We start from the raw sequence: 24798 nt of genomic DNA, 5'->3' as shown, positions 1-24798 counted from the left end.
CATGCCGCTATAATGGCCCATGCGATGCGATTTCCCTACGGTGCCGTACGTAGGGAATCTGGATGCCGTGATAATACACAATTACCTAATTCCCCTTTAAAAAAAAACCGTCTGAGTTCGGTGGACATCTCGCACTGCTGCTGAACTCGGGCGGCATTAAATCTCGTCCATGGTTTTGTCCATTAAAAAGACAGAGTTAATTTTTACAAAACAAGCAGAATCAGGTCCAGAATCCCAAGTGCAGTAATTCGCTCCACCTTTCATTAGGTGGCAGTTAGTAATGAATACACTTGTGTACCTGCTAGTTGGCCTGAAAAAATAAATAAACTGCAAGCTCTCGAAGACTTGAGTTGGCTACACTTGGACAATAGTAAGTATGTATGTATGTATGTATGTATGTATGTATGTATGCACATATACTTTGATGTAGGTTGTATTCTGGATACTGTAGTTGGGAAAAATACAGAAAACAACAAGAAAACCAAGACAGTCATTTAAAAAAGGTCTAAAACATAAAACATCCAAAAAACAAAATGTTGACTTAAATAAAAAAAAAAAAAAAAAAAAATAAAAAAAAATAAAAAAAAAAAAAAAAAAAAAAACAGATTCAAGTTTTCTTTTTTATTAACTATCCTATAAGAAAAGCATTTATATTTAATGCTGTGTAGACATAGCTATATAGCTCAGAGTACTGTCAGAAATGTGAAGCATCTCAACCGCTGTACAGTGCTGGAAGGAGGTGGCTAGAAAATGGTCCATGGTGAAAACATATTACGGTCATAACCAAAATATCTGCAGTAATGCTCAATATAGACAATATGGTCCAATTGCACATAAGGCTTCAGTCTTTACAACAAACCGATAGCTCATTTAAAGCAGTACATCTTTCATACATATGTAAGGGGTGCGTTGCCCTTTGCTAACAATTGTAAGTCGAAAAGTTTTTCCCCAGTCTGTAGACGGGTGGCAAAAAGGTGGCGGCAGGGAAGAAGACTAGAGACATGAATTGTACAGCTGCATGTTAGGAGATATTGATCCATCACAAATTCTGATACACCATCATAGAGTGAATACCCATCAGGAGTCTCTTTGATATCATATTTACCATCTCCTAGAAAGCTAAGTTCTTCCTCAATCATACTGGCTGCCTCCGGATTACAAACCAATTTGTACTGGGAGGCAACGTCGTCTTTATTTAAATGTTGTTCTGAGTTTGTGGATTGCAAATTGGTAAGAAGAAGTATACATTCGGCTAGGGTTGCGTTTGTACACAACTGGGAAGTTAGCGTCTGCTTCTGCTGAGACACTACCTTGGCGGTATCAAGATGCACCAAGCGAATGCCCCAAATGTCAACCCACATATCCCGGGACATGTGCCACTGGTCCATGAAATATTTCATAAAGCTTTTGGAACAGTGTGAGCCCATGTTCCTCACCGCATGATTGTACTCCTCAGGTGACTTAGAGGAAGCTATACGGCACAGCAACGGCCAGAACTTATCGTCGTCTATAACACCCATCTCATGAGCCTTACTATGCAAGGTCTCTAAAACTTGGGAACGTAAAATCTGAACTGCCGCGTGGGGAAAAATTTCTTTGATCAACTCCTTCTCCCCAATATCTACACCAAGTATAATGCAGCGTACCCTGAACTTTATATCAGGAATGCTTTGTACTAGCGACGCAGAGGCAAAACGCAAGACGTTGGCCGTTCCTTTCTTGACTAGAAGATAAGCACAGTCTCTTCCTTCCATATCATCATCCACGCACAGAAAACTAAACAAGTCAAATTCTTCATTAAAACTCAAGACCTTGTTGAAAAAAAGCTCACACGGGAAACGCTGGCAGAGAGAAGCCATCGAAGAAGTGATGATAAATACGATCTTGATCACGACTTCATCCTGTAAGAACACCAGTTTCACCTTAGCATCTGGATCGTTATTAAAAAGGTTGTCAAGTGATTTCAGCGTGTCCATGACCCCATGACCCCTGGTTTTGCAGTATGATATAAGGCGCTTTACATCCTGTGCCGCCACAAATTGCTTCGAGATTTTGTTGGTGGTGCGGACCGGCAGACAGCAGTTCACCAGTAACAGGCCCTTTTTGAAATAGTAATCAAACTCGACAGGGCAGAGTGCGTGGTTGTGTCTCAGTTGGCACTTTGTGACCACAAGGCTGTTCTTCTTATCACTTATCTTTAAGAATATATAGGCACCGCAGCTTAGGTGAGGTTTAGGCCCTTCTTCCACTAAGATACTTTGCGCATTCTCCTCTTTATGTACTCTGTAACACATAAGAACAAATGACAGCGATATTTAAGAACATTGCAGATTTTTAGCTTTTGTAAGAAAGGCAATTATGCATACAAAAAAAAAAAAAAAAAGGAAAACAATTTTTTTTCTTAATCATAACTTTATTGATGTAAAAATAAAAAAAAAAAATTAGGTAGAAAAGCTGTATGAATGAGACAAATAGTAAATTCAAGACATTCAGGTGGGTCAGATAATAGGAGCAGGGAGTAAATGGTCAAAAGAGAACAGCGATAGTCACACCCCGAGTTCTATACCATGTTGGCCATACTGCAATGAACTTGTCCACCATGTTATTTTGGAGACTTGTAATGTACTCAAACAAATTATTTTTAAAATATTTAAATTCAATGACCTGAAATAACCATAAAATCAATTAAAAATACCTGCCCAAAATGGTAGGGGACAAAAGATGTTGTGTACCCAAAAGCCTTGAAATAGCAACATTGATAACAGAAGGAAAACTTTAAACCCAATCTCACAATGTAATAGTTTTGCATAATCATCCATTTGCAGCCTTGGGTACAGGGGAGAAATCATTCGATGGTCGGCAATCATCGAAAGATTTCTCCAGCACTCGCAGATCTGAGACACCTCTGTGGTGTGTCTCAGATCACCAAGTGCACTCAGATCCCCCAGCACGTGCCCCCCCAAGGACTTCTGTGTGTTAGCGCTGTGGCCGCTCGCACACAGCGGCTGCACATGTGCAGAAATAACTATGCGCATTCACCAAAAATCTATTAAATCAGAATCACCGTCGGAAAACCAGGGCAGCAATGCCGGGTACTGTACTTCAGCTTATATTTTATAAAATAAATGAATCTTATAGATCTTAACCCTTTGTGTCCTGGTTTATTTAAATGGACACTATTGAAAAAAAATGTATTGCAGCTGACACACCCCAGATATCAGTGCCTGCCAAGACGGGTGTGGTGTGGCGGTTCAACAATCAGGATCCCGACTGCCGGTGCTTCGACAGGGGGTGAGCGCAAAGAAGCCCCTTGCGGACTCGGTGGCTCGCCACAAGTTCCATTCTTCCTCTATGGGGGTCGTGGACCCCAACAAGGGAGAATAGCCCCCGTCAGTCGGGATCCCTACGGTCAGGCATTTAAACAGTCGGGATTCCGATGCCGGCACCCACCAAGACAAATGGCCCTCAGAAGCCAATTCTATAAGCCTTAAAACCTTGAATTTCTGGAACATAATGGTCTTTTACCTGATTGAATTTGTATTAATCTTAGAACTCTGTCTGTTGGGCTGGAAATCTACTTATTTTAAATTGTGGTTTCAAAATTTAACAAACCGCCACTCAAGGACACAGTTTCTGCAGAACATTCAGTTCTAAGGCACACCACCTCATTCGGCTTGACATACTACTTTTGAGTTAGGTGAGCAGGAAATCAAACTATGGCCTACATGGGATAAAAATATCCCAATAAAAAAAAAAAGAATGTAGACAAATGCTACAATATAAGGACACATTTATCATAACCACTCCTTTTATGACCACCATTGTCTCTTGCTCACTCACCCCATTTCTTTCTTGCTGGAAATGTTCACATTTTTACAAGTCAGACGGGCAGAACTGTATTTCAGGGCTTCCACCACTTCCCATCCAAGGTTCTCCACAGCCCATTTACACTTGTTTAACGGGATATAATTTCTGAGGAAGAAGAGAGCTTTCCTCTTCTGACACCAATCATCGAAAAAGATGCAAAATTCTTCCCAGGAGAAAAACTCCATTAAGGTCAAGTCGGGTTCATCCATTGAGGACAGGCTAAACAGGCAGAAAATGGGAAATGTATTTACCTATGAAATGTATAACCATTACAACCCACCCCCCAGGTCAGTGGTTCCCAACCTTCGGGGTTTTTTTTCTCTCTCCCGTAACCCCCCCCCCCCCCCCCTCCTTTCAATGTGAAATGTCCACAGTATTTACATGAGGAGTGTAAGTGAGCGGTATCCGCACAGGAATACGCATCGGATCTGATTACGTGAAACGCTTCAGATTTGGGATGATTTTACCAGATATATATCGTCCAGATCTGTCGGAATCTGGTCAAATCATCCCAAACTGGACCTGTGTTTCAGCACCTTTTTAGTGTGCCTCAAGGACTGAGGTTTAAAAACCTCAGTCCTTGAGGCACACTAAAAAGGTGCTCAAACACAGGTCCAGTTTGGGATGATTTGACCAGATTCCGACAGATCTGGACGATATATATCGGGTAAAATCATCCCAAATCTGAAGCGTTTCACGTAATCAGATCCGATGCGTATTCCTGTGCGGATACCGCTCACTTACACTCCTCATGTAAATACTGTGGACATTTCACATTGAAAGGAGGGGGGGGGGGTTACGGGAGAGAGAAAAAAAACCCCGAAGGTTGGGAACCACTGACCTGGGGGGTGGGTTGTAATGGTCAGTCAGCATGAACACAGAATCCACTGTCATTTACTGCACTCTGGCACAGTTTTACAAAATGTGTGCAGATACCACTTTTCCCCACATAGCATGTAAGGTTTACTTCCACCTCACTGTAGGGCAAATGTATTAAGCCTGGTGAAGTAATAAAGTGGCTGGTACTTAATCGCCGGCCAATCAGCTTCTGTCATATTTCAAACTTAACCAGTAACTTAAAAGTTAGGAGCCGATTGGCCGGTGAAAAAGTACCAGCCACTTTATCATTCCAGCAAGCTTAATAAAACTTCACCTGTATCACTGTAGCCCATTCTAGTTTTAAGATTTTAAAAAAGTTCTCAGTTCTCCCTCCATTAAGTCTGCTCATTTACTATTCTACCAAATTCAGAAGGGATCTGAAATATTGCAGTGTGAAACTGGTAGTCTAGGCTAGCTTATCACAGCATTCTCAGGTGCCTAATTCCGGTTGGCTCACAAAAGCAAAATCTTTCCCTAATGGTCAAAACCATGTGCACTGCAGGTGGGGCAGATGTAACATGTGCAGAGAGAGTTCCATCTGGGTGGGGTGTGTTCAAACTGAAATCGAAATTGCAGTGTAAAAAATAAATCAGCCACTATTTACCCTGCACACAAACAAAATAATTCCCCCAAATCTAACTCTCTGCAAATTACATCTGCCCCACCTGCAGTGCATCATGGTTTAGATCATTAAAGGAGTTTGATTTTGCAACACAACCTGAGTCACCCCCTAAATATTTGCACTTAATCTATAATATTCCTTTTATTTTGACCAGGCTTGGGCGCCATTTTGAGACATACTAGCAATGAGCTGTTCCGTGTAACAACTAGTCTGTAGGTGACCGCTGAGATGGGTGAGTGACTCTTGCTGATTTCTGATAGACAGGTCGGGTTTAGGACATGTCAGCTTGGCAGGGTGTGCATTCCAAAGTCTTGTGCACCTGGAAGGGGGAGAGACAACAGCAATTACATCTCAGACAAATTATTATATGGCCAAATACTACCATTTTCCTTTGTACACACTGTAAAAGCAAATTCTGCAAATACAGTTCAGTAGATGAATGCAGAAGGCGCTGCCTTCATAGACAAGCAAGTCATACTCTTACCATGCTAAGCACAAGTCATAATAGACACACAACAGGGCTAGATTCGGTCACCTGTGCAGCAGCATTAATAGGTCAAGGGTCACCTAAGCTTAATGGAGGATCGATCTGTTATTAGTCTGCCATCCACTAGTGCGATATGGCCATTTATATTTTATTCCGACGCATTGCTGCGACAGATTGCATGAAAAGTGACACATTGCAGATCAGACGGGCTGCTATGAATATTTGTCACAGCCTGTAGCTCTTGCTGGGATCGTTTACGATACATCATATTCAAAAGGGCCGCATATGACAAGAGGGCTGGCGTGTGGCAGTGGTAGTCGGCAGAATTTGAATAAACATTTCAAAATACTGGGCGGCCCTCTGATTGGCTGAGAGAGCTCTCTCAGCCAATCAGCAGGCCACCCAGTGTTTTCAATGGTTTTTTATTGCAAATTCTGACAACTGCCACCGACTACCGACAAAGCCAGCCCTCTTCCAGCACCCGATGTGGCATCGCGGGTGACAAGCGACATTGGGTGCTGAAAAAAAAGGCACCTGGGCACCATAAGATGCGATGGGACATCGCATCGAATCTGATCACTCAACTGTACAGCCACCAAGAATTTGACTACATCGCTTAGAAAGTGACCCTTCATTGCTCCATGTGTAGGTGTTGTACAGCTTAATTGGAGTGAACCTGAGGGCAGGGACTGATGTGAATGTTCAAATATTCTCTGTAAAGCGCTGCAGAATATGTGTACGATATATAAGAAACTGTTAATAAAATAATTAAGTTAGCCTAGCCTGGTTGATTAGGTGTTGATCTGTTCGTTTTGACTTCATGCAGACAGAATGGACCGGTCCGCACACCCACCTATCCCGGGAGGGAGAGAAGGAGGGGCTGATCACATCAGCAATCACAATGACCGTGATTGGAGGAAGTGAATACACACTGGTAAACTTGAGTGATTTAGGCGATAATAGGGCTACACTATAGTATGATATAATATGTGGGCTTGCTGCAGCAAGAACCAACAGATCCCACGTGCTCCAGTGTGCAGTTAACTGCACCCGCTGTGCACTCTTCTTGCAAAAAGGAGGCAAACAGACTCACGCTTTACATAGCTATGAATGACAGCTGCAGTGCATACTTAAATAATAATGTGTCAGTGATATATACTAAACATATGAGCGTGGTATTGATCTGCTCTATCTGACCAAGCACAACAGTCAGCGCCTCTCATTCAGACATTAGTTACTATTGTAACAGATTTTCTATGTATCTAATCATAATACAGCTCAATGTTACATATTGTCATACTTATGATGTCAGCATGAAATGGGCAATAGATCTTTAATGGAGAGATTTTTATCCCTATAACACTAACATGATCTTAATGAGAAGGGTCTTTAATTTCAGAACATAAGGCTATCAATTTCTATCTATACCACAATAGCCTATATACTCTCCCCCTTGTGTTGAATCGGTGAGTGAGCCACGTTAATTATATATGGGGACAGGCTCTGTGATACTTAAAGAAATTAAGGGTACTTGTGTATTATCCCGGCACCCATCGCATCGCATACCATAAGGCAGGGCTCGACAAACCCCAGGGGCCAGGTCGCCACGGCGACCAGATTCTGCTTCCTGGCGACCAGATTTTTTGGGGGGAGGAAGCAGAATCTGGTCATGGCCGGCCAGGTGCACTTGCAGTAACAGCCACAACTCACCCGACAGTGGGGCAGATGTATCATAGCAGCGCTTATCGCGCCGCTATGATACTTCCTGCTTCGCCTCAATAGCGAGGCGAAGCAGGAAGGGACATCGACAAGATGTATTAACATCTTGTCTGCCGAAGCGGGGGAGCGCTAACTCCCCCCTTCAGCGATGTCCCTTTCTGGAGATAGCGCATCAGTTAATACTGATGCGCTATCTCCTGTCCCCCGGCCGGCCGCACTGGGCATGCGCGGGATCTCGCTGTTCACGCGAGATCCCCAGCGCAGCCCAGACCTAACAGCAGGGACAGCGCTGTCCCTGCTGTTTAGATAGGGCTTCGCCAGCCTGATGCTGGCGAAGCCAAAACCGGCTTCGTGCGGTTTTACATTCGGCCTGCTATCATTTGATAGCATAGCGCCCCTGTCCATTATCGCATCCCGGCCGCATCATACATGGGGGAGAAGCGGTATCAGTGCACATAACGTGCGCTGATACCCCTTCTGCCCCATAACGACACATCATACATCTGCCCCAGTATGAGAGAGCAGAGCACTGCAGGTCATACTCGAGCCGGCGGGGGTGTGGCCTAATCACTGTGCACCACTGAGCTCCTGCGTGCTGATCCCCGCTGCGTCTGAGCGCCTGTCTGATCTGTCTTCCGGTAACCAGCTGCCGTATCCCGGCGGCCTGCACACCAGGTCCCCTGCTGCCTTCACACCGGGACTCCCGCTGACTCCTTCACTGTCTGCAGTTTGCAGGCAGCCGGGGGTGCTGGAGCTAGCCGCCGTCCACTGCCCAGTTCATTCCCCAGAGGCTGTGTCCTCCTGTGTGACAGCAGCTGGACCATGGCTCCCAGGCGAGGGCTCTAAGAACTGGCTGCTGCTGATGGTGCTGCACCTTGAGACGGGTGCTGCCCTCCTGCCTGCTCTCTGCTGCCACTGTATTGCACCAAGAGAGTGGACCTGCTGTCTGTGAGGTTCAGTCGGGTGCTCTTAGGATCCCTCTACTATACCCCTCTACCTGCCAGTCTGGTGAGTCCACTGTCCCTTTTATCTAACTAAAGCTGATTCCTTGAACACCCCAACCCCCCGCCCAGCTTCTGTCAGACCTCAGACTTCTACTAATGTAAATCTGATTACATTTTTATCGTATGTGCCTGTGCAGATGCCTGTTGCAAGCGTGCATGGCGGACTGCCTGTTCAAAGTCCCGCTCGTACCTAGTAGTGCGGGCGGGGGGCAGAGCCTATAGGAACGCCCAGCGTTTAATGGGCTTTCCCATGCAAATGGCCCAGTGGTGCGGGCATCTGACATCAGCAGGTGTCAGCTGCCCACCTGCTTACCACGCAGGGCGCTCATAGATGTGAAACACCAGAGAGGTGACTCAGATCTGTGAGCGCTGTAGAAATCATTCTATGGTAGGTGACCATCGAATGATTGCCTCCCTGCATGCAAGCTGCGAATGGATGTTTATAATAAGCATCCATTCGCACGCAGGCGGGGATTTTTGGCAGGCACTGTCCCTATCTTTTTTTTTCTGGCTCCTAAACTTTCATCCTGGCTCCAAGATTTTTAAGAAAATCGTCAAGCCCTGCCATAAGGCATACGATGGTATGCGATGCGATGCAATGTTAGCAGAGGTTATACAATTTCGAATTGTATGCCATATACAATGGTATAAGATTTTAAATTGTATAAGCACCCTAATGGGTGTTTTCAATGTTAAATGTGCCCCCTATAAGATAGATAATTGTATAAGCACCGTAATAGGTGCTTACAATGTTAAAAGTACCCCCACACCACCCGTGCTATCAACGCCAACCCGAAGCGTGGCGATTGCAGCGAGCCTGCGAGTGGCGGCGGTACGCGTCCTCCGACCTTTTCATACCCCCACTATCCACGTCGGCGTGGAGTTGACTCTATATAGTGTGGCGAGCGCAGCGAGCCCCGCCAGGGGACGCGGAATACATGTGAAGTAATGCGCGTCCGCTCGCCACGCTTTGGGCTCGCTGCACTCGCCACACTATATAAAATCAACTCCACGCCGACGTGGATAGTGGGGGTACGAAAAGGTCGGAGGACGCGTACCGCCGCCCATCGTGGGATCGCTGCGCTCGCCACGCTTCGGGTTGGCGTTGATAGTGGCAGTGGTGTGGGGGTGCATTTAACATTGTAAGCACCTATTAAGGTGCTTATACAATTAAAGATTGTATATACAATTTAAAATTGCATCTCATTGCATTGTATGCCATATACAATGGTATACAATTTTAAATGGAATACAATGCCATACGACTGAATATCGTGGGCGCAGTGATAATACACAAGTACCAAATTAAGACACTAGGCACATAATAAAAATAGTAAATAAATCATTCATTGAATAAGATGCTGCATAAAATCAATTATTGATCAGATTGACTTCTGAAGTCATAGCAGCAGCTGAATGGCAGCCGCGGCCATGATGCGGGAGCGGGCATCACCACTCACTGCTGCCCTGTACACACTGGGCGGCTTTTGAGATGAAAACTGCTCAAGTGACAAAACTGAGCCGCTTTCAGCTCAATGTCGCCCAGGGTGAATGGGCCTTAACCACAATGCGGCCCATTTATCATATAATATTTGTGGCTAAATCCCCGAAAACGGTTAGCCACAAACATTACATATCCACCGCATTTATTACGGAGGAACCGGAGCAGCAATCTCCTATTTCTGCGGTATCAATATTGGGCAGCATCGCATCGGGTCCCTTGGCTACCCCTATTCTGATATGTAGCGGACGGGCTTCAGACTGCTCCATCATTGGGGCAGCGCGGTCAGCGCTAACTGCACATACACAGACCCCCAGCACCCAATGAAGCAGATTTCAGGGACGGGCTCCTGTCGATATACATACTGTTGAAAGGATTGCATATTGCAATGTGATCCTGGGCAGTAGATCCCTCACAATGAATATGCGATCTTTTGGTTAATGGGCCCCAGTGTCTTGTTGCAATGTTAAAGTGTGACTGTGTCTGCACCAATGTCCCCATCAGCATCCTGCACACAAATAAAAACAATCTCTGGTGGATGTGGACAGTTCTGCCCACACGGCAAATGCGCTCTGTGCAGCGTGCCGTCGCACTACCCTAGTTAGGGCCCTGGTGATGCGATCACCTTTGCCAGCAGTGGGGGCCCAGAGAGGCATTGCCAAGCCCCCCTGGAGAAAGTGTCATGCACAGACTGGCCATCACACAATCACATAATGTAAGAACCCAACGCTGCCAGCACAACACTATCGGGGAAGCTGCATCGTTGCTGGACAGACCGGGAGGAGGGAGTAATATTAAATACTAGCAGCATATCAGCAAGTATCAAAGAGACACTACATGAAATATGCTGCTGGGACCTATAGAAATTACAATCACTACATTGCAATGAATGTGGAAACTTCACCAGCAAGTAACTGAATTAGTACCACGAATACCTCTAGCCTGGTATTGCTGCTGAGACAACATCCCAATGGGGCCACCTCATTGCATTCTACACACAGTCTGATGTCCTGTTGTGTGATGTGACTGCTGCACAGAGTGTATAATGGCCTGCAGGGTGTGACAGTCAGTGTTAAACAATGACTTTTAACGGATCCGTTACAGATTCATATTGTTATTGTCATTTTACATACCATACACTCAGCGCTGCAATCTATAACCCAACCACATATGCTGCGCATTGACTGCATCACATATCCCTGTATACAGCACAGAGCCGCCAGGCCTTAGCACTCACCTGCCACTGGCACAGCCTGGGGGATGATGACCGGCCCGCAGTTATATGTGCAGCCATTTAAATCCCCAGCGTTCCATGTAAGAGCAGCCTCAACGGCGCCGTCAGCCAGAACGACCCCGCAGAAGCGACCCAGGCGAGGGGCGGAGCCTGTGCCCTACCCGGCATTACTTGCGGCGCACATTAACCCCTCCGCTGCTGTGCAGTGAAGTCCCGACTCCGTCCCAACATATAATTAATAACACTATGAATACCATACCTCCCAACATGACCCTCTCCAGGAGGGGCACAATGCTCTGTTTCTGTGCTTCCCTCTTAGGGCTGTTTCACACAGTACGGTTCCTGCCGCACGGTGAAATCCCGTACGGTCAGGGAGCCGCGCCGCACTCAGAATTTTATAATGGCAGGGATGGCCACAGCCCGGCAGCCGTCCCTTCCAGTGGGGGGATCCGGCTGCAGCCGTGCGGCCGGGCCGTGGCCGTCCCGTGTGAATGGACACAATAGTGTCCATTCACAACTGCTGAGTGCGGCACGGCTCCCTGGCCGTACGAGATTTCACCGTGCGGCAGGAACCGTACTGTGTGAAACAGCCCTTAATGTATGATTGCCATCACCTGTGGTGAAATACCTTTCTTTTGAATTATCCAGTCCCCCACAGGTGATGGCAATCCTAAATTAAGAGGGAAGCACAGGAGCAGAGCATTGTGTCCCTCCTGGAGAGGGTCATGTTGGGAGATATGGAATAGCGTCCTCACTCAGATAATGAGGTAGCACATCTCTTAACTGGTTGTAACATAAACATATATAACTGTATATCTATATTAATATAATTAATATAATAATTATATATAAGCCATATGTATGAGCAAGCACTCCAAATAAACACAATGGGGCCGATTCAGACCTGCTCACAGAGCAGCGATTTCAGCCCCTCTGTCCATGGTGGTGGGGATCTGTTAATGCGCATGTGCGACCCCCGCAGCAAGCGCCTTCGGTGAGATTTTCAAGTCATGGGCGTGCCCACAAAAACTCTGGGTGCACCCATAGAAACATTGGACACAGGCCCCAGTGCTCAGGGCAGGCCCATGACATCACATGATTTCAGCACCCGCCCCCAATTCACACAACAACATGCAGCCAAAAAAGAGTCCTGGGCTACCTTTTGGCTGCGAACAGAGGAAAAGTAATTTGATGGGGAGCATAGGCGTGCGCAGCTCATTTTCTTAGGGGGTGCACCATGGGGGGGGGGCGTGTCCATCACCACCTATTGGGCGTGTCCATCACCGCCTATGGGTATCAATGCAAACTAAATAGGTGACTTAGTTATGTATATGCACTTCAGAATACTAAAAACAGGGACAGTGCGTGCCGAAGGTGCGCTGCAAAAATTTACACTGTAATGCCCATTACACATAATGCCACACACAGTAATGCCCATTACATATAATGCATTGCACAGTAATGCCCATTCCACATAATGCCATCCAACAAAATGCTCATTCCACATAATGCCACACACCATAATGCTCATCACACAGTAATGCCCATTCCACATATTGCCACACATCGTAATGCCCATTCCACATGCCAGGGCTTGACAAATTTTTGTAAAATAGGGACCATAGAGACAGTGTGCCCGCCTAAAATTTACACCGTAATGCATATTACACGTCACACAGACATTACATAGTATACCACATGCCATAATGCCCATTACATGTTGTGCCTCACACGGTTATGCCCATTACGTCTCAGACTATGATGCCCATTACACATTATGCCACACAGCATGATGCCCATCAAACATTATGCCACACACCGTGATGACCATTACACATTATTTGACACAAGTGATGCCCATTACACATTATTTGACACAAGTGATGCCCATTACACATTATGCCACACACCATAAGGCCCATTACATGTTGCGCCTCACACCGTGATACCCATTACAAGTGCGCCTCACACCGTGATACCCATTAGACATTGTGCCTCACACTGTGATACCCATTACAAGTGCGCCTCGCACCATGATACCCATTAGCCGTTGTGCCTCACACCGTGATGCCCGGTACATCTCAGACCGTCATGCCCATTACACATTAAGCCACACACCGTGTTGCCCATTACACATTATTACACATTATTTGACACATGTGATGCCCATTACACATTATGGGGGGGAGGGACATGACAGGGGTGGGCGGGGGAGAGGGGAGTGTAAGGAAGGAAAGAGCAAGGGGGAGATTATATATATGTAAGTACAGTATGTGTGTGTGTGTGTGTGTGTGTATGTATATATATATATATATATATATATATATATATATATAGTGTGTGTGTGTGTATATGTATGTATGTATATATATATATATATATATATATATATATAATGTATATACACAAACTCATACTGTGCTTGTAAATGTGGAAGTACTGCCTTACTTTCACTTATGTGGATGCCTGGGGCAGACAGGCTGTGCACAACGTGACTCCTACACAGCACTGCAGGTCCTCCACACCTCCTTCCTTCTCCCTGCAGCCTGCGTGCTCAGCCAGTCACTGAGCTGCAGGCTGCTGTGTCAGATATGATTGGACAGCTGAGCCATTGCTCAGCTGTCCTGTCCTATACGGCGCCGGCGCCCTATATGGTGCTGTCAATCAGCGTCAACTAGGTCCCGGCACCTGGAGCAGAGCGCAGCGCGATTACTTAACTAAACACACAGCCTGTCCCTGGCAGGTGTACGTTGGACGTCCACCGCAGACCCCGCTGGCGGGGTCTGCCTGGCTGCAATCGTGCGGGGGGGTGCACAGTCATTAGGAGGTGCCTGTGCACCCCTGGCACCCCCCGTGCGCACGCCTATGATGGTGAGCAACCATCAAATGATTTTACCACTGTGCAGGCGCATGTGAGCGGGGGATATGGTTACTAGGTCTACAAGCAATAGGTCGACACCACTAGGTCGACATGCATGAAGGTCGAAATTACTGAAGGATGACATGGGGTTAGGTTGACAGGGTCATTAGGTCAACATGGGGAAGGTCGACAGTTAAAATTTCAACATGGGTTTTTTTTCACTCTTTTTTCTGAGCTGACATGTGCCGACAGGCGGTATTTCATACCCTGCCATCGACTAGGGCATGGCAGGAGAATAAAACAGTGTGCCGAGCATAGAAAGCCATGCAAGGGGACGCGGTGCTACATTTCGCTGCCCATGTCAACATTCGGGGGGAAAAAAAAGGTGAAAAACCACACGTCAACCTTTTGTCTGTCGACCTTCCTCATGTTGACCTAATGCTTGGGTCGACCTAATAACCCTGTCGACCTAACCCCATGTCGATCTTCATGCATGTCAACCTAATTCTTGTCTATCCAATGATCCATACCTGGGAGCGGATGTGTAAGTGTACACATTCGCTCGCAACATAGCGAGGGGATTCGGGCAGCGTTAACCTGCTCGCTGGGCTCCAAATATAGCAAGCAGGTCTGAATAACCCCCATGTCCGGGTATCTAAACATCTTTGGCCCATAGCGAAGCATGATGAAATGCTTAAACTTGAAGATAATGTCCTGCTACACTGGGGACGGAATGGACAAGGCTGTTCCATCTCATATTTTACAATGTAAGAACGGATGTTATCAGTGCTTGAACTGTTTGACATGCCGCTACCTTAATGTAGGTGATAGTTTTGCACAGGGCGTGTGACCGTAATCCCCGAATGGAGGGTAGATGCACGCACACACCTGGCAAAATCAACCTGGTTTTGCAGTGTAATTGATTGCTGCTTTAAAAAAATTGGAAAACTCTCCCAAAATCTCTCACTTTCTGAAACTCTCACCCTATTACATTTGGCCCATTGTCTCTGATCCAGAACGGCTCCTCCGTGCAGTTAGTGGGGGAGTGTGGCGATAGCTGTGACCTCCCACACTGACGTGCCCAGGGGCGGATTGGGAATTGTATCCAGCCCGGGAAATTCACTGAAGCAGCGCCGGCGGGTGTGAATCCCCCCCCCCCCCCAGAAACCCGGGTTGGGGGGGGGGTGTGTGGAGGGATTCACACTTCCCGCGGCTGCTTCAGTGAATTTCTCCCAACCCCCCCTCCCCCGGGGCTGCTTCAGTGAGAGTGCTGCTGTATATCTTTTAGCAACCAGGGGGGGTGGGGGGGGGGGGGGGGTGGGATGTCACCCAGTGCGGGGGGTGTTAGTGCCACTTACCTCTGGGGGCTGGAGCAGGAGCACAATGTACAGCATTCCTGCGGCAAGCTTTAAATATGTCACAGCCGGCCGCAGCCGGTGGCGCATCTAGCAGGAGCCCGGGGGGGAGGGGGTGTTAGTGCCGCTTACCGCCGGGGGCTGGAGCAGGAGCACAATGTACAGCACTCCCGCAGCCAGCTTTAAATACGTGACAGCCGGCCGCAGTTATATTGAGTATGGGCAGGTATTTAAAGCTGGCCGCGGTAGTGCTGTACGCTGTGCTCCTGCGGCCATATTGAGTATTGGCAGGACGGCTGCCGTGTCCGCTAAACGCTATAGCGGCTCGTGGCTAAGCAAGGGGGAAAATCGGCGGCCCAGCCGAGGGGGTGAGGCGGCCAGGTCTGCACCGGCCCACCGGGAAATGGCCCGGTTTCCTGTTGGGCCAATCCGCCTCTGGACGTGCCTGCTGGCAATCACAGAATCCAATGGAGGACCCACCGCCAGAGAACAGGTGGCTACTGCACTCATACTCCCCGGTGTGGAAAGTGCCAGCGGAGGTGCAGGCTGGCTGCGTGCGTGGATCCGCCGCAGCTTCATGGTCCCTGGGATTACCTCACTTTATCTTCGTGGTTGTGGGATTCCGCTGTCATATGGTAGAGAGCTGTCACTGGTGATTATTATCCCCGCTGAGCATCGGAGCTGTGCTCACACCTGTACAGGGATTGCATGCGCTGTCACTGGTGGTTATTATCCCCACTGAGCATCGATTCTGTGCTCAAACCTGAACAGTATGGCGGAGTGAAAAGTTGAAATTGAGATATTCAAAATCGGCTAGTGTGGGAAAGTTGTGACTTTACCTGAATAAGAGAGGCGCAACAGATTTACCCTGATTTTTTGCCCCAAGTTTTTTTTCTTGGTCACTTCAATTACAGAGCATCCACTCCAGAAATAAATGAATAACACTTTCGGGTGAAAACACACAATATTCACAATTGTGACCATGAAAACGGGTCAGTTATCAGTGATTTTTTTTTTTGTCCCACCAAAATCAGTAACTTTGCACTAGGACAAGCTCACACTCTTTTTTACTATGCTTAAGTATATTAATGAAACACTCTAAGACATGGGTCTTCAACCTGTGGCCCTCCAGATGTTGTGAAACTACATGTTCCAACATGCATTGCTACATTTTTTCCTATAAGAGCATGCCAAAACTGTCAGGGCATGCTGGGACATGTATTTCCCACAACATCTGGAGGGCCATAGGTTGAAGACCTGTGCTCTAAGATGTCCTGACATAATTTTAACCCCTTCACGACATTTGACGTATATATACGTCATGGCCGGGAAGTACTTCCCGACACATGACGTATATATACGTCATGACTTCAAACTGTCACTGCGTCTAGAGACGCAGTGACAGAGGGACGATGTCTGCTGTCCCTGACAGCAGACATGTCCCTGCATGCCCAGGGGGGGCTGCGATGCCGCCCCCCCGTCGGCGATCGCTGTGATTGGCTGTTCAGTGTGAACAGCCATTCACAGCGTTTTCTGTGTCACCGGCGAATAACGTTCGCCGGTGACACGGGATCGGAGGTGATTGGTGCTGTAAAGTACAGCACCAATCACTGCGGGGTGTAAGGGTGACACTGGTGTCACCCCACCTCACCCCGCCCGCCCCCAAAGGCCGTGATTGGTTCGTCGGACCGACGGACCAATCACAGCCATGGAGGGGGGTTTAAACTAACGGTGACTGCACTGCAGACGCCATTCCGGTCTGGAATAGCGTGCAGTGCGGTCACCGTGCCCAGCTGCCGCCATATACTGACCAGAACCTTGCTCAATACTTACCTGATCACTGCTTGGGATCTTGCTTCATCTTGTGACATCCTGTGCTGTGTTGTGCTGTGTTGTGCTGCTGCAGTGTCATCGAGTTAGAGAGAGAGAGATAGAGAGAGAGAGATAGAGAGGCCTAGTGACAGAGAGTGCTATATTTTGTGCTGCTGCAGTGTAATAGAGTTATAGATAGAGAGATAGAGAGAGATAGAGAGATAGTGACAGATTGTGCTATATATTTTTTATATAACTGACTGCTGCCCCCCCTTTTGTGCTGATCAGTATAAATTAACTGATCAGCAACTTTTTGGGGGCGCAGGTTTTTTTTTATATATATATATACCTGTCAGTGCTGATAGATAGTGAGAGATAGAGAGATAGAGAGATAGAGAGAGATAGTGACAGAGAGTGATAGAGACTGCTATATTTTGTGTCTGCTGCCCCCCTTTTGTGCACCCCCAGCAACTTTTTGGGGGTGCAGGGGTTATTTTTCATATATATAACTGTCAGTGCTGCTGCTGCAGTGTCATAGAGTGATAGATAGTGAGAGATAGAGAGATAGAGAGAGATAGTGACAGAGAGTGATAGAGAGTGCTAAATTTTGTGTCTGCTGCCCCCGCCTTTTGTGCTGATCACTATATCTGAGGTGATCAGCAACTTTTTGGGGGTGCAGAGGTTGTTTTTTTTTATATATACCTGTCAGTTGCTGCCAGTTGCACTGTCAGTTGCACCAAAGGTTGTGCACCTGCTGCCCCTCACTGGTAATCAGTGTCGCATCACTGATCACCTTTTTTTTTTTTGTGGGTGCTGTGGGGTCTTTTTTTAATTTTTTTTTTACACACACTGTGATTTTGTGGGTGTCCTGTGGCCACTGTGCGCTGATCAGTGACGTACATCACTGATCAGCTTTTTCGGCACAGGGTTGATCTATTTTTTTTTTTTTTTTTTTATCAAATTCCTGTTGCCTTTGAGCGCTGTTCAGTGACGGACGTTACTGACCAACATCTGTGCTCAATTTTTGGCGCAGGACCTTTTTTTTTTTTTTTTAACCCCTTCAATTTTTATTTTTTTTAACCCCTTCAATTTTTTTTTTTTTGTATAAAGTATTTTTTTTTTCTGCACTACATACACACTACACACTACATACCCCCCGGGTTGAAATAAAGTTTGTACCCCCCCCTACACTATACACGTGTTGAAACATTTCACTACCAGTAACACAAAAATAAAAATGGCATCCCAAATGTCATCCCAAATGTCATCCCAGTCATCCAGAAGAATGTATTCAGTGGAGGAGGCATATGCCATGCTTGCTTCTGACTCTGACACAGCCAGTGAGGCAAGCGGGGAATTTGAAGGATTCGTCTTAAGCTCCTCTTCCTCCTCTGGTGATGAGGGACCCCCTCAAAGACGCCCCCGTAGAGCAGCTGAGACCCCCCCCCCAATAATTGATCTCGTATGGACCCCACCACCAGACAATTTTGAGCCCCAGGTTCCTGAGTTTTTGGCCATGCCAGGAATCCAATTTGATTCCACAGGTCTCAGAGAAATTGACTTTTTCAAATTATTTTTCTCTGATGATTTTATAAATTTAATGGTGGACCAAACTAATTTATATGCCCAGCAGTTTATTGCTCAAAACCCCACGTCATCATTTGCTAGGTGGACCCCTGTAGATGCAGTAGAGATGATGACGTTTTGGGGTCTGGTGTTTCATATGGGCATAGTAAAAAAGCCACAAATTAGGCAATATTGGAGTACAGATGTTCTGTACAGCACCCCATTTTACCGTATGGCCATGACTCGGGCTCGTTTTGAGGCAATCCATAAATTTATACATTACACCGATAATGCACAGTGCCCACCCAGAGATGATCCCACCTTTGACAGGCTATTCAAAGTCAGGCCGGTCATTGATCATTTCAGTGCCAAATTTGCAGAGCTATACATCCTTGATAAATGTATTAGTATCTACGAGTCCCTTATACATTTTAAAGGAAGGGTTAAATTCCGCCAGTACCTTCCCAGTAAGAGGGCAAGGTATGGCATAAAAATGTATAAGCTGTGTGAAAGCACCACAGGGTACACCCACAAGTTTAGGGTATATGAAGGGAAGGATTCAAGAATTGAACCGCCAGAATGCCCCCCCTCCCTCGTAGGTGTTAGTGGAAAAATTGTCTGGGATTTAATGCACCCCTTCCTGGATAAGGGTTATCACCTCTATGTGGATAACTTTTACACCAGCATCCCCCTGTTTAAGGCCCTTGGTTCAAGAGGTACAGCAGCTTGCGGTACTGTGCGCAAGAACCAAAGAGGCCTCCCCAAAACGCACATTGCCCAAGTACTAAGAAGGGGTGAAAGCAGGGGAATATGCACCGAAAATATGTTGTTGGTCAAATATAAGGACAAGAGGGATGTCCTTATACTGACAACAATTCATGGAGACAGTACCACCTCCATCCCTGTACGAGGTACCAGTACCCACACCTCAAAACCAAATTGTATCCTAGATTACAATAAGTACATGGGCGGAGTGGATCTTTCAGATCAGGTACTGAAGCCGTACAGTGCCCTGCGGAAAACAAATATCTGGTACAAGAAGCTGGCCGTGTATATCATCCAGATGGCACTGTATAACGCTTACGTGCTATTCCGTTCTACCGGCCAGAGGGGGACATTTATGCACTTTCAAGAGGAAGTCATAAAGGGCCTAATATTTGGGAACCAGCAGGCAGAGGGCCCCAGTACTTCTAGTACTGGCCCCCGTATTGTACCAGGGCAGCATTTTCCCAATGAAATCCCCTCCACTGCAAGAAAGGGCAGGACACAAAAAAGGTGCAAAGTTTGCTATAAAAAGGGAATAAGAAAGAAAACTATTTTCCACTGTGAAACTTGCCCCGACAAACCCGGCCTATGTATAAAGGAGTGTTTCAAAATATACCACACATCTATGGATTATTAGGTTCATCATTTCACCGTGCTTCGGGGGTCTTGCTAATGCCACATAGCACCCACCATTCATTCCACCAGAATCTGAGCTGCAAAATCCAAAAATCACTCCTTCCCTTCTGAGTCCTGCCATGCACCCAACTGGTATTTTTTGGTCACATGTGAGGCATTGCCGTACTCTGGAGAAATGGGGGCACAGATTTTGGGGTGCTTTGTCTCCTTCATTCCTTGTGAAAATGAAAAATTTTGAGCCAGAAGTACATTTTTGTGTAAAAAAATGTAATTTTTAATTTTCACTGCCCAGTTGTACCAAAATTGGTGAAACCCCTGGGGGTTTGAAATGTACACTATACCCCTAGATGAATTCCCTGAGGGGTGTAGTTTGCAAAATGGGGTCACTTGTGGGGGGGTTCCACTGTATTGGTAATGCAACATAGCACCCACCATTCATTCCACCAAAATCTGTGCTCCAAAATCCAAAAATCACTCCTTCCCTTCTGAGTCCTGCCATGCACCCAACTGGTATTTTTTGGTCACATGTGAGGCATTGCCGTACTCTGGAGAAATGGGGGCACAGATTTTGGGGTGCTTTGTCTCCTTCATTCCTTGTGAAAATGAAAAATTTTGAGCCAGAAGTACATTTTTGTGTAAAAAAATGTAATTTTTCATTTTCACAGCCCAGTTGTACCAAAATTGGTGAAACCCCTGGGGGTTTGAAATGTACACTATACCCCTAGATGAATTCCCTGAGGGGTGTAGTTTGCAAAATGGGGTCACTTGTGGGGGGGTTCCACTGTATTGGTAATGCAACATAGCACCCACCATTCATTCCACCAAAATCTGTGCTCCAAAATCCAAAAATCACTCCTTCCCTTCTAAGTCCTGCCATGCACCCAACTGGTATTTTTTGGTCACATGTGAGGCATTGCCGTACTCTGGAGAAATGGGGGCACAGATTTTGGGGTGCTTTGTCTCCTTCATTCCTTGTGAAAATGAAAAATTTTGAGCCAGAAGTACATTTTTGTGTAAAAAAATGTAATTTTTCATTTTCACAGCCCAGTTGTACCAAAATTGGTGAAACCCCTGGGGGTTTGAAATGTACACTATACCCCTAGATGAATTCCCTGAGGGGTGTACTTTGCAAAATGGGGTGACTTGTGGGGGGGTTCCACTGTATTGGTGCTTTGGGAGTCTTGCTAATGCAACATAGCACCCACCATTCATTCCACCAAAATCTGTGCTGCAAAATCCAAAAATCACTCCTTCCCTTCTGAGTCCTGCCATGCGCCCAACTGGTATTTTTTGGTCACATGTGAGGCATTGCCGTACTCGGGAGAAATTGGGGCACAGACTTTGGGGTGCTTTGTCTCCTTCATTCCTTGTGAAAATGAAAAATCTTGAGCCAGAAGTGCATGTTTGTGTAAAAAAATGTAATTTTTCATTTTCACAGCCCAGTTGTACCAAAATTGGTGAAACCCCTGGGGGTTTGAAATGTACACTATACCCCTAGATGAATTCCCTGAGGGGTGTACTTTGCAAAATGGGGTGACTTGTGGGGGGGTTTCACTGTATTGGTGCTTTGGGAGTCTTGCTAATGCAACATGGCACCCACCATTCATTCCACCAAAATCTGTGCTGCCAAATCCAAAAATCACTCCTTCCCTTCTGAGTCCTGCCATGCGCCCAACTGGTATTTTTTGGTCACATGTGAGGCATTGCCGTACTCGGGAGAAATTGGGGCACAGACTTTGGGGTGCTTTGTCTCCTTCATTCCTTGTGAAAATGAAACATCTTGAGCCAGAAGTGCATGTTTGTGTAAAAAAAATGTAATTTTTCATTTTCACAGCCCAGTTGTACCAAAATTGGTGAAACCCCTGGGGGTTTGAAATGTACACTATACCCCTAGATGAATTCCCTGAGGGGTGTACTTTGCAAAATGGGGTGACTTGTGGGGGGGTTCCACTGTATTGGTGCTTTGGGAGTCTTGCTAATGCAACATGGCACCCACCATTCATTCCACCAAAATCTGTGCTGCCAAATCCAAAAATCACTCCTTCCCTTCTGAGTCCTGCCATGCGCCCAACTGGTATTTTTTGGTCACATGTGAGGCATTGCCGTACTCGGGAGAAATTGGGGCACAGATTTTGGGGTGCTTTGTCTCCTTCATTCCTTGTGAAAATGAAAAATTTTGAGCCAGAACTGCATTTTTGTGTAAAAAAATGTAATTTTTAATTTTCACTGCCCAGTTGTATCAAAATTGGTGAAACCCCTGGGGGTTTGAAATGTACACTATACCCCTAGATGAATTCCCTGAGGGGTGTAGTTTGCAAAATGGGGTGACTTGTGGGGGGGTTCCACTGTATTGGTGCAACATAGCACCCACCATTCATTCCACCAAAATCTGTGCTCCAAAATCCAAAAATCACTCCTTCCCTTCTGAGTCCTGCCATGCACCCAACTGGTATTTTTTGGTCACATGTGAGGCATTGCCGTACTCGGGAGAAATTGGGGCACAGATTTGAAAACAAAAGAATTGGGGGAATCAATTTTTAGTCACATTTCTCTAGTAAAATCTACTGTATTCGTTAGAAAAATGTATTAAAATTGAAACTCTGCAAAAAAAAAAGAAATTTTGAAATTTCACCTACACTTTGTTTTAATTCCTGTGAAACACCTAAAGGGTTAACAAACTTCCAAAATGCTGTTTTGAATACTGTGAGGGGTGCAGTTTTTGAAATGGCATCATTTATGGGGGTGTCTCACATACAAGTCCCTCAAAGTCACATCAGAACTGAACTGGTCCCTAAAAAAATCAGTGTTTGAAATTTTCTTGAAAATTTGAGAATTTGCTAGTCATATTTGAAGCCTCCTAGTGTCCAAAAAAATGAAAAGGAGGTTGAAATAATGATTGCAACATAAAGTAGACATATGGTCTTTGTTAGTTATTAACTATTTTGAGTGGTATGATTATTTGTCTCACAAGCAGAAAATGTGACATTTTGCATATTGCTAAATTTTCCATTTTTTCACGATATTTTGGTATTTTTCACAAAAAAACACAGACTGTATCGACCAAAATTTACCACTAACTTGAAGTACAATGTGTCACGAGAAAACAATCTCAAAATCACTGGGATAAGTAAAAGCAAAAAAAAGTTATCCCCACTTAAGTGAGACATGTCAGATTTAAAAAAAAGGGCTCTGTCATGAAGGCACAAACTGGCTCTGTCATGAAGGGGTTAACTAGATCAGAGCTTCTTCATACATTTTCTTATTTTCATCTTTTCTTATTCAGGTCAAGTCACAACTTTCCCATAGCCGATTTTGAATATTCCAATTTCAACTTTTGCACTCCGTCCTACTGTACAGGGATCGCATGCTGAAGGATGATGGTGTCACTTGTCATTTTCGGGTATGATTTGCGTTTTTTTACCCGATTTCTGTGGATGGACAGTGACATTTGTAAAACCGGTTCTTAGCAAGCACCTGGGACCTAAGGAGAAGCTAACTGCCAAGTTTCAAGATTGTAGGCCTTGAGGTTTAAGAGGTTTCCTCATGAGTCAATCTTATGGTGCCCATACATATGTGAGATATCGCATGCAATCATTCGATTTCGGTCACATCTGGCCGATAAATATAATGATTGCATGCATTTTTCTGCTGACATTCGACGTGATGCACAAGCACGCCGTTAAATGTCGCATCGATAAATATTATGAGCTGCACATATTTATCGAATTGCATGAGCAACGCATGTGGTTTTTAACCACATGTGATTGCTCAAATGCATTTAGCTGCGGGTTCGGGGAGCGGGGCCAGGATGGGGACCGGAGCGCTGGCGGGGAGCGGTACCTGGCTGGGGAGGCATGGCGGCTGTGTAGCAGGGACCGGAGCGCTGGCGGGGAGCGGTACCTGGCTGGGGAGGCATGGCGGCTGTGTAGCAGGGACCGGAGCGCTGGAGCTTTCAGGCGGTGGGACTCGGCAGCGGCAGCAGATGACTGAAACACTGGACGGCCCTGTGAGTCACTGCTGCTGCTGACAAGTCCAGCTGCTGACAAGCTCCGGTCCCGCTTACACAGCTCCACACCACCCCTCTTCCTGCACCCAATGTCCATCGCAGGATGGCATGCGACATCGGGTGCTGCACTGGACACCACTTGATGCGATGGGACAGATGCATTCTTCTCCAGTCTCTGGCAATGCTCTCACCGGCAGGAGATACTCATTGGTCAGAATAGGAGCCGGACACTCTCTCTCTTTTTCTAGGGATGGCCATTGATGCAGACGCAATTGATGGTTGCCATTGATGGTGATTCTACAACTATGTGATAGATAGCCATCAACAGTTTTAGCTATGGATGGTTATCCATTCTCTTTATCTGACTGGCCCATAGACCAATCAGAATGTGGGGGCGGGGATTCCGGGTTGTCTGAGGCAGAGCTATGCTCCGTGTCCCGGCACCTTGAAAAAAAAATAAAGAAACATAGTTTTTACGGTGTTAT

General features: G+C 46.1%; 1 protein-coding gene across 3 annotated transcripts; it reads right to left on the bottom strand.

Moving 5' to 3' along the window:
- Positions 1 to 620: 620 nt before the first annotated feature.
- Positions 621 to 11529, bottom strand: ZSWIM9 (zinc finger SWIM-type containing 9). Of its 3 annotated transcripts, none has more exons than XM_083162534.1 (4): positions 11317 to 11529; positions 5548 to 5687; positions 3841 to 4086; positions 621 to 2283 (listed from the first exon to the last, which is right to left on the bottom strand). In XM_083162534.1, exons 3-4 carry the CDS (start codon positions 4074 to 4076, stop codon positions 888 to 890), a joined length of 1632 nt encoding a protein of 543 aa, XP_083018660.1. In that variant the 5' UTR covers positions 4077 to 4086; positions 5548 to 5687; positions 11317 to 11529; the 3' UTR covers positions 621 to 887. The 3 variants fall into 3 exon arrangements, with proteins under 3 accessions (XP_083018660.1, XP_083018661.1, XP_083018662.1); XM_083162535.1 differs by having other exon boundaries at positions 5552 to 5687; XM_083162536.1 differs by lacking the exon at positions 11317 to 11529 and adding an exon at positions 11015 to 11186.
- Between the last annotated feature and the right edge of the window lie 13269 nt (positions 11530 to 24798).

This window comes from Crinia signifera, chromosome 19, assembly GCF_055691185.1.
Source record: "Crinia signifera chromosome 19, ASM5569118v1, whole genome shotgun sequence".
NCBI classification, from domain to species: domain Eukaryota; kingdom Metazoa; phylum Chordata; class Amphibia; order Anura; family Myobatrachidae; genus Crinia; species Crinia signifera.
Note: the sequence above shows the minus strand (reverse complement) of the source record. Positions and strands in the feature narration are given on the sequence as shown.

Coding starts and splice junctions, on each gene's coding strand:
- ZSWIM9 (XM_083162534.1), bottom strand. CDS start 4,076: ATGGATGAACCCGACTTGACCTTAATGGAGTTTTTCTCCTGGGAAGAA. Junction 2,284..3,840: donor TCCAGCAAGAAAGAAATGGG/GTGAGTGAGCAA, acceptor TATGTGTTACAG/AGTACATAAAGAGGAGAATG.